This window comes from Neomonachus schauinslandi, chromosome 4 (genome assembly GCF_002201575.2).
Source record: "Neomonachus schauinslandi chromosome 4, ASM220157v2, whole genome shotgun sequence".
NCBI lineage: Eukaryota > Metazoa > Chordata > Mammalia > Carnivora > Phocidae > Neomonachus > Neomonachus schauinslandi.
Window position 1 is genome coordinate 24,454,235 of NC_058406.1, and position 10,588 is coordinate 24,464,822.

At 51.7% G+C, this 10,588-nt stretch overlaps 1 protein-coding gene and 2 pseudogenes across 1 annotated transcript in view; 1 reads left to right on the plus strand and 2 right to left on the minus strand.

Annotated features, from left to right (window-relative positions):
- Positions 1-258, minus strand: part of RNF19B (ring finger protein 19B) — a 20,860-nt gene extending 20,602 nt beyond the window's left edge. The window contains exon 1 of the mRNA XM_044913953.1: positions 1-258. Coding sequence (XP_044769888.1) covers positions 1-155 — 155 coding nt within the window. The 5' untranslated portion in view covers positions 156-258.
- A 3,913-nt stretch (positions 259-4,171) lies between these two features.
- On the minus strand, positions 4,172-4,269 carry LOC123324682 (annotated as a pseudogene).
- Positions 4,270-8,661: 4,392 nt separating this feature from the next.
- Positions 8,662-9,466, plus strand: LOC110574865 (annotated as a pseudogene).
- The last annotated feature ends 1,122 nt before the right edge of the window (positions 9,467-10,588 follow it).

Sequence of the window (10,588 nt, forward strand, 5' to 3'; positions counted from 1 at the left end):
GGCTTGGCCCGGGCGCGGCGACCGCGGGCCGAGGCGGAGAAGACTCCGTGGAAGGTGAGGCGCCGGCGCCGGCCGCCGCTGCGGCACTTGGGGTCGGGCGCGGCCGCGTGTAGAGATGTAGAGCGCGGCGACTCGGAGTCCTTCTCAGAGCCCATGGCCCCCAGAGGCCGAGGAGCGAGGGGCGCCCAGCGCCGCCACAGCTCCCGCCTCAGCGCCCCCTCAACCAGCGCGGCGAGCGCCGCCGCCTCAGCCGCCCTCCCCGAGCTAGAAGCCGAGCGGGCGCGTCGAAGTGGTTATAAAGCCTCCGCCCCGCGCGCCGCTACCCACTGCGCAGGCGCTTCGCTGAGACACCTCACAACCCGCACCGCCCCCCTCCCCGCGCGGAGCGGGGGGGTGCTGGGCGGGGCCGAGCGGGGTGGGGCCGGGCGTGCTGGGGCGGAGCTCCGCCTCCTCCCGGTCATGGGGTTCCAGGGCAGCCATCTTGTGGAGGCACTAACCCAAGTGCTTTTCTTGGCCCTCTTCCCCCAATTCCGTCACCCCGACCGCCTTCATCCCCAAGGTGGAGTTTTCGGTTTGCCTTTGCTCACGGATAGGATGATTGCCCCTTAACAGCAAATGATACTGAGGTTACTTCATCTGTAAAACATGGGCAAGGATAGATCACATGGTGATTCCCAACTGGTCCACCTTCCGACACTTCTTTTGTTAACAGCCTTAATTAATAAAGTATATAGTCATTCGTTACGCATCTACAAAGTGGAGGCATTACTAGATAAGACAGACAGGGTCCCCCATCTGCAAGGGATTTACAGAATAAAGCCCGAATTCCTTAATCTAGCATTCAGTGCTCTCTGTGAGCTAATAAACTGTATTGCTAGGCCCACCTCCCACTCTATCCTCCGGGTAGCTTGGTTATTTGCAGTTTGTGGAAGGAGGCCTAGCACCTTTTTTTCCCCTGTAAGTGTCCCTCTTGTGCTCTCGGCAGCCTTCCTGATGGGAGGAAACACGCAACTACGACAGCAACAGAAATGGTCCGTTAGGGTTAGGTTCAGTTGCACATAACAAAAGAAAAAAAATAACTTACAATAGAAATTTATTTATTTATTTAAAAAGATTTTATTTATTTGACAGAGAGAGAGAGAGAGAGGAGAGCACAAGCAGGGTAAGTGGTTGCAGGGCTCGATCCCAGGACCCTGGGATCATGACCCTGGCTGAAGGCAGACGCTTAACCGACTGAGCCACCCAGGCACCTGGTGATTTATTTCTCTCTTCAAAAAAAGAAGTCCAGGGGTAGGCAGTCCAGGGCTGCTCTGCTACACTCAGCACTGGCTTTTCAATCTTAAGTTCACCTCATTATGTTCCACCTTTGGAAGTAGAGAGGAGAAAGGGGGAAAAGTGCATCCTTTCTTTTTAAGATACTGCACTGGAAGTCCCACACATTTTTGCTTACATCTCATTGGCCAAAACTAGTCCTATGGCTATATTGAGAAATGTAGTCTTTTAACTGGACACAGCGTGCCCAGCTAAAAATAGGGGCTCTGTGATTAATAGAGAGGGGTAGAGTGAATAATGGAAGGTACCAGGTGTCTTTCTCATGGGTGGCATGTAAAACCATGAGAAAGGTCCCCAGGAATAAGCCCTGAGAAACTTCAAACTTTTGAGGTAAAACAATGGAAGAGGAGCCAGCAAAGGAAGCTAAGAAACAGGGGTTGTCAGAGGAGAAAAACCAGGCAGGTGTGATGTCACAGAAGCCATGGTAAAATGTTTCCAGCAGGGAGTGGTCAGTTGTGACAAATGCTGAGAAATCAGGAAAGAATAGAGAAGCGACCACTGGATTTGGCAAAAACCATAAGGAGGGGGAAAGTTCTCTTCAAATAAGGAGGTTTGATACTGGATGGCTAAAACAATTTCTATATATTGGTCAGAATAGGCTAGGCTTTGCTATGGTAACAAACAACCCAAATAGCTCAATGGCTTAACCTAACAATGGTCTATTTTTTCTCACTCAAGCAATGCCTGATATGGGTCAAGGCACTTTCCGAGTTACATATCCTCTACTCCATTGGATAACTCAGAGATCCAGGCTTTTCCATTCTCGCCTCCACAACCTGCACACAAGGCTTTCAGGATTGCCTCAATGAGGGAAAGATTGCTGGAGGGTTGTGCACTGGCAATTAAATACTCCAGCCTGGAAATGGAACTTGTCATACGAGCCGAATCTAAGTGCAAGGGAGGCTGGGAATTGTAGGGGGGAGCCATGGACTAGTAAGTATGCAGTATTATCAAAGCCACGGTTCCCTGTAGTTATTTTTTATTCTGTCCTTAGTGCCAAATGTCCTGATCAGCTGCAGGGCCCCCTTCGAGGAGGTGTGTGCCTGTGGTGGGGAGACAAAGGGTGGGGGAGAAGGCTGCCTTATTCCTTGGGTCAGACTGTGTTGAAGGAGATGGGGATCCCCTGATTCCCGGCAGACCCAGATGGCTTTTAGGTGCTTCTCCCGGGGCAGCTGTCAGGATCCAAGCTTGCTGAAAAGCTCAGCACACTGAATGTTCGCTTGTCTTGGCATTGGCACCCAAACAAACTGCCTCAGCTCAAAGCTGCCACCATCAGTGACTTTGGCAGAAAGCTGACCTCTCATAAATGCCATTGAACTTTGCAATGGCCCCATTTCTACTGGGTTTTCTTCCCTTCGGATCCATTCACCCTTGAATTGAGGGACTAAAGTAATTCCTCCCACTTTTTTTTTTTTTTTTTTTCAATGTCCCCACTTGGTAGAAACTGAGTAGTGACTCAGGGAGATGGAATGAGAGAAAGAAGGATTCTTACTCATCTATTTACCTGTTCAGTAAACATTTAGGATACTTTGTGCTAGGCTGTTTGTCAGGCGCGAGGGTCATGGAGATGAACAACGTAGCCTGATGAGGGTTACAGACAAGAAAGCAGGTCACTGGGATACTAGGTGACAAAGACATGTACAAAAAGGAAGGCATATATAGAGGAAGGCATGGTAAGCCTTGTGGTCAGGAATGGCTTTTTCCGAGGAAGAGCCCTTTGAGCTGGGTCTCCAAGGATGAGTAGGAGTTGACACTCGAAAGTAGGGGAAAGGGCAGAGGGAGCCTGGAGGAGAGGCACAGGATTGGTCTGAGGAAATGTGGGCAGCAGGGTGTGACAGGAGTAGAGAATGTCTGAAAGGATGTGAGAGAGAAGAGAGAATGGAAAGTTTCTGTGTTAGGACTCCATCAGATGCAAGGAAAAGAAGCCCAACGTGAACTAACCTATGCCAAAAGAGTACGTTTCTTGGCTCATGCAACTCTTTGAGACAAGTACTACAGCAACTGGGCCCAAGGACCAATCACACCCGGGAGCTACCTGCCCTCCTCTAGCTTTCAACTTTGCTTGTCTGCTGGCAACTCTTCCTCCACCTTCTCCTCCTCCCTCTTCTTTGAATTGTGGTAAAGTGTACATTACATGAAATACCACTGTAACCAATTTTAAGTGTAGGATTCAGTGACATTAATTATATTCACATTGTTTGTGCAACTTTCACCACCATCCATCTCCAGAACTTTTTTATCTCTCAGATTGAAACCCTGTACCTATGAAACAATCTTCTCCCTACTTTGATGTTTTCAGACCACTTGCCTCTCCAGGCTGGAACTGTGCCCAACAGCAATCCCCAGCTCACGCCTCCTAGCTTCCTCATCAGAGAGATGAGACAGTCTGTGGATCAAGAGTGGTGAATGCCACAAGTCCAACCTGGGTCACCTCCTGTCTCCAGGTTTCTTGGCCCTCCCTTCTCCCCACCTGCTTCAGTGAATGACCTCCCCATTCACCTGGACGTTCTCCTGCCCTGACCTGTCCTCCAACCCCCACATCCAAGTCCAGTTGACTTCTAAAGTGCTTAGAGAACCTTACCTGGCTACAGGCCTCATTATTTCTCTTGCCTGGACTTTGGCCCCAATTCCTCAATTGGTCTCTTTTGTAAAGCCACCAGCTCATGTCAATCCCTTCTACAGTTCCCATTGCCAGCCCCATCTCCTTCCATGCCTCTTAGAATAGACCCATTTGGCCTTTTTTTTTTAAGTTATCTCTACACCCAACGTGGGGCTCGAATTCATGACCCCGAGATCAAAAGTCACATGCTCTACCAACTGAGCCAGCCAGGTGCCCCTTAAAAATATGGGACACTTCATAGGTTTGCATGTCATCTTTGCATAGGGGGCATGCTAATCTTCTCTGTATCATTCCATTTTTATTTTTTTAAGATTTTATTTATTTATTTATTTGACAGAGAGAGAGATCACAAGTAGGCAGGCAGAGGGAGAAGCAGGCTCCCCGTTGAGCAGGGAGCCCGACGCCGGACTCGATCCCAGGGTCCCGGGATCATGACCCGAGCCGAAGGCAGATGCTCAACAAACTGAGCCACCCAGGTGGCCCTGTATCATTCTATTTTTAGTGTATGTGCTGCCAAAGAGAGCGCCATTGGGCCTTCTTGATGTTATCTAAACATGCCCCAAATTACCAAGTTTTGTTTCCTTTGCAAATGCTGGTCCCTCTGCCTGTCATGCCTTTCCTATCTCTCTTCATTTGGTGTAATCACATGCATACTTCCAGACTCATTTCCATGGTCACAGCATCTCTTCCTCCAGTCAGCCCCGCCACCCTCCCACCTTTGTGTCTCCAGGGCACAGTGGAGATAACTCTAGTGTCACACTTATTGCTAGGATGACCACATAATTTATGGTGCAAACCCAGGACCCTTCTGAGAATGAAAGGGAATGCTATGATTAATTGCCCTGGTTCAGCGGGTGTCAGCCGGTCTCTTCCAGGCTAAGGAGGAGGCATGGTCAGCCACCTACACCCCGCATTGTTGTAAAACCTGGCACTTAGTGTTTCCATTTACCTTGTTCGTATCTCTCAGCCCTTTTAGACAGTACTGTTATTTCCCATTTTTTAAGATGAAAGGATGGAGCTTCAGAGAGAGAAGAGACTTGTGGTCACACAGCCAGAAGTAGGCAAAGCTGGCCTGGGAAGCCAGATCATTAGATTCTAAGCCCTGGACTCTTCTGACTCTAGAGGTCATTATATACCACTACACCTGACCCCTCCAACGCCAGAGTCTTATTGTCTTATTGTCATGTGTGGTCCCTCCAGATGAAGGAGGAAGGGAGAAAAGGTGTCTTGTTCATCTTGTGCACCGGTCCTGCTGAGGGGCTAGCCTAGAAGGCCTCGGTGCATCTTTGTTACATAGATGACTTCATGAGGATAGAACTGTGTGTCTCATCTTAAAATCTGTGTCCACCTCCACACCTAGTACCTAGCACAGGACTAGCCATGCATCTATTCATTTAATAAAATTGTATCAAACACCTACTGTGTGGCAGTACTGTGTTGGTGATACAATGATGAGCAAAAAGACAAGGTCCTTGTTCTCATGGAGCTTACTGTACAGAAAAGATCACAAACATACAGGTACAAATTGGGGTAAATGCTAAGGCAAAATACTGGCTATTGAGGTTTAAGAACTATTTTGGAGGTGAATTTGATAGGTTTCGGTCATAGAGTTGATGGGGGACAGCAAGATGGACATGGCTATTAGGTTTTTGCTTAAAACAGAGATGGGGACACAAAGAAGAAACAGTTTGGGGAGAAACTGTGGTTGGTTTGGATGTGTGGTGCTTGAGGTGTCTGTGAGATATCTATTTGAATCTTCCCCACCTCCACGCAGGTTAACTGATTTGCCCAAAGCTACAAAATCTTGGCAAGTAACAGAAACCTGCTTCAGCCAGTCCTAACAAAGCTGGCCTTCAGGTAGCACAGTAGGAAGAGGGACAGATGGGAGAAGGCAGAAGAGAAGCAGAGAAGGGATGTGTTCACGGAGACAATAATCAGACCTCCCAAGCTGCAGTGAGGATCGCGGCGCGAAGCCAGGGACCTGGCAGCGTTTAACAGGGCAGGGAGAGTGCGGCCCCCGCCCTACCCTGTTCTGCGCTGGGCCAGAGCATCCCCTGCAAGCGGGAACGCGGGAGGGGCTGCTGCTTGCCTGGAAACCCGAGCAGCCGGGCAGGATCGGCTGCGGGACCGCCAATCCGGCTGCGCCTGATGGCGGCGCCACGTGACCGGCCTCCTTCCCCCGCCCCCCCCACCTCCTTCCCCACCCCCTTCTCCGGCCTTCCAGGGAAGACGGGCATCCCCGCCACTCTGCCGCCCCCGCCCCTCGCGTACAGCAGCGGCGCGGGAGGGCGCAGAGGCGAGGGGCCGGGATTCCGCCGCAGTCTGCTGCGGCGCGGGGGTGGGGAAAGCGGGGAGGCGAGCGCTTTGCCGCCGCAGCGCCCGCAGTGTCTTCCGTCAAGGTCAAGCGTATCCATTCCTGGGCAACCCAGTCTCTGGACTCCCTCCCTTGCCATCCTCCGAACCGTTCCCACCGCCGCTGCCACGAGCCTGGCCGCAGCATCCCTGGCCCTCCTGGACCACTGCCTCAGCTTCTCGCTGGGCTTGCGGCGGGGATAGCGGGGCGGGGTGGGGGGGGGGGTGGAAGGGTTTCAATCCATCCTGCCCACGAGCTTCCCAGCTTCTTTTGTCATACGCACACCTCATGCTGTGGCCCTGCTTTCAACCCCGCACTGGCTCCCAGTGTCCTGTAAGAGAGCGTTAAGGCCCTTCAGAACCAAGCCCCAGGTTAACCCTTTCCAGCCCCACCGCCCCCTCTCACCAGAGACCCAGTCCGTCCGGACCCTTTGCCCTTCCAGGAACAGTCACCGCTCGCGTGCTTTAGTGACCACTGTTGCTGTATCTTCTGCCTACGGTGCCCTTTGCGAACCCAGCAAATTCATGGACCCAATCTGATTGCAATAATGCAGTGGAAGGCGGAAACCGGTCCGAAATGCCCTTTAGCAAAGGTCACAAAGAAAGCCTACAGGGATCAAGCAGGAGAAATAAGGCCAGTGGGTGAGAGCATAAGAAAAACCTGTCTAAAGGGTAGGAACCCTGCTCTGCATTCAGGCCAACATGCTCCTTGGAGGGAAATGTGAGTCCTATGATGCCAGATATTATGAGTTTACAAGAAAAGGCACAAATCCAGATTTTCATGTGTAATCTCTCAATTTTTAAATGTTCATTTGATTAAAAAAAAAAAATCCCTGTGGACCAGATACAGCTTGTAGATCCTCAGCGCGTGACTTCCTGTCCTAGGGAAGAGAATGGCTTTCGTTGGAAAAATACTTTGAAAAACTGTTGAGAGTGAAGGTTTGCTCTTGAAGCTCTGAGAGGCAGCTGCTGTGGAGGCAACAAGGAAGTGGACTAGGATTTGAATTTGTTCCTAAAACGACACGGGATGTTTTAAGCTACGGAGCGCCCAAGAGCATCTACCGGAAACTGAAGGACTGGGTTTGGGAAATGGGCAGGAACCAAGGGTGGGGAGTATGGGAGAGCCCTGTGGCAGCCAGCAGCCAGGCAGGGTCACCCACCCACCAGCATCAACTACTGTGAATGATAGCAAACATTTCTTCTCATCCTTGTGGGGACTTCCTGAAGGCCTGAGAAGCACTCTGCAGAGTTTTACTTGTGGGGGTGGGGTGGGTGGGTGAGGGGCAGATAGGAGGGGAAGCACACCACCACCACTGCGCCCCCCACCCCCAACCTCTAAGGCTTCACACAGTGGGATAATGCCTGGAATGGAAATTGGAGAGCTCCTTAGGAAGAGAGAATTGGAAACAATAGTCAAACTATGGCAACTGTCCCAAGGCTGAGGGTCTGAGGACAATGGGGAGGGAAGCAGAAGAGCAGGCTGAGGCCATCTTGGGAACCAGGTTACTCTTAGTTCACCATGAGGTTTTTTTTGTAGCTATGATGTGATCCGCTTCTCTGTCTCCCATACCTGGAAACCTTAAAAAAAAAGTCTCCAATACTCACTGAGGCTGCCTAGACTGGGGTGTCTGTGGGACTAGTAGAAGGGGCCAAGTTTTACATCTATTTTGGTATAGTGTTGACCAAAGAGAGTATAGGCTGAAGCCAGAGCTAGATCTGGAGAAATCAAATCACCCAGGAATTTGCAGTAATCTTGGAGAGGGCTTTGTAGTGGTTACTTGGGCTCATCCTGTGAAGGTATCAAGGGGTCAGGAGGCCCCTGGCTGACATCTAGGTGACAACGAAGAATGAGCTACAATTTACTGAGTGCTTGCTTGTGCCAGCCACTATGCTACGTAAATACATTGTCTCTGTTTTCCCCACAGTGATTGCGTGAGAGGGTCATACTCTCTCCTACGAGACTACCATCATAGTGCCCATTTTACAGATGAAGAAATTAAGGCCCAGAGAAGTGAAGGGACTTGCCCAAAGTCACAGAGATAGAAAAAGTGGACTGGACCAGCTCTCCAGCTCTCCAGTTGTTGCTGCTAAAGATGATGATGGTGGTGGGGACAGAGGAAGGAGCAGGGAAGGAAACCAGGATCTGGAAGTACCAGCCCTGTATCAACTCAGACGCGAAATTCTCAGGAGGCCCTGCCAGTTGCTAAGACGACTGTGTCTTCATTCGTTCGTCATTGCTGGAACACCTACTATGTGCCGATGCTTGATCTCATTTCATTAAAAGCCCTGTCTCAGTGTGCTCCCAGCTCGGGTGGCCGTGCTGAGGACAAGGCCATCCTCACCCGCACACACGGGCCATGTGTGAGTCCCGGGAACTACTTCTGGTGTGGTTCCGACGCTGGCAGTGGATGGCACTGAGCACGTCTACTGGCCTGGCCGCAGGGTGTGCGCAATAGGGGCTCCCAGGGGCCCCGAGTTGAGTCTTTAGTGCAGCAGATGTACCAACCCTCCCTCACCATCTGTGACGGCACCAAGCCTGCAGCACCTACCGCACCATCTACAGGACTGCCTACCGCCACAGCCCTGGGCTGGCCTCCACCGGGCTTCGCTCCGCCTGCTGCCCTGGCTGGAAGAGGACCAGCAGGCTCCCCAGGGCCTGTGGAGCAACAATATGTCAGCCACCATGCCAGAATGGACAGAGCGATGTACAGCCAGGCCGCTGTCACCACCCTGCAGGATGGCAGGGCGACACCTGCCAGACAAACGTGGACGAATGCAGTGCTGGAGGGGGCACCTGTCCCCCGCACTGTGTCAACACCGCGGGTAGGTACTCGTGCCAGTGCCGGGAAGGGCACAGCCCATCTGCAGATGGTGTGCTCTGCCTGCCCAAGTGAAGGCCTCCCATGGTAGCCCCGAACCCCACGACAGGAATGGACAGTGCGGAGGCTTCGGTCAAGACTGGATGTGCTGGAGCAGAAGCTGCAGCTGGTGCTGGCCCCACCGCACAGCCGGGCCTCGAGGGCCCTGGAATACAGGCTGCCTGACCCCGACAGCCTCCTGGCTCACTCCTTCCAGCAGCTGGAGAGCATTGACTCCCTGAGTGAGTAGATCTCCTTCCCAGAGGAGCAGCTGGGGTTCTGTTCCTGCAAGAAGGAGCTGTGACAGGCCTGGCCCAGGTCCCTGGCTCTGGCTACTGAGAGGCCGTGCCCACTGGGCTGCCTAGCACCCCTGCACCCCTGCCAGTGGGCCCATGGCTGAGGGAAGGTACGAGGGTCCTGCTCGCTGTGCAGCATGTTGGGGGGGCACCTCTGATCTGTGTCAGAATAAGATGAGGGTTCAGGGCAGGGAAAAAGCTCTGTTTCATTATGAACAGATACTCAATTAATTTCATTTTACAAGTGAGAAAGTGAGGTTAGAGAGATGATGTGACTTCCCCAAAGAGAACACAGCTGGAAAGTGGCAGAGGCAGGATTTGAACTTGGACCTGGGTGGCTCCCAAACCTTGTTCTTTCTGCTTTCTAGTCAGTCTTTCCTCCATTCACCAGAACATTTATCAAGCATCAACCAAGTGCTAGGCCTTCTGCAGGGGCAGGGGATACAAGACCCAGACAGTCTGAAAGAAGTTTCCAGGTCAAGTTGGGGAGGTAGACAACTCAGTGGACACTCACAATTCAGCATGACAAGCTCTCTGCCAGGGGGAGAGAAGAGGGGCTGTTGCCTTAGATTTGCCTTTCTCTTTGGCCCATGGACCCCTGAGGCACATCTCAAACTTGCCAAGCTGTCTCCAAGCCCCCTGCTCTAAAGTGAGGAGGAGACACACCTTCATCCCTCCTCTCTGGGTGAAGGGGATTGTTGCAGTAGGAACAGACAATAATCAACAATCCTCTCCAAAAGAAATCCCTCCCAAGCAGCCTCTCCTCTGTCTCTGTGTCTCTGTCTGTGTCTGCCTAACACACACACGCTCCGTGATGACAAGAGGTGGGTGATGGGTTCATGTGGGTAGAACCAGTTTCTCCAGCCTTAGGCATGCCCTGCCTGGGTGGTCCTCGGTGTTTGTTGCCTCTACTCTTAAGGCAAAGTGACAGGACACTTGCATTTAACACCCTGGAACACATGCATTAAAAAGAAATCAGGAAGGGACACCTAGGTGGCTCTGTCGGTTAAGCATCCAACTCTTTTTTTTTTTTTTTATTTAAAGATTTTTTTTTATTTATTTGACAGAGAGAGACACAGCGAGAGAGGGAACAGAAGCAGGGGGAGTGGGAGAGGGAGAAGCAGGCTTCC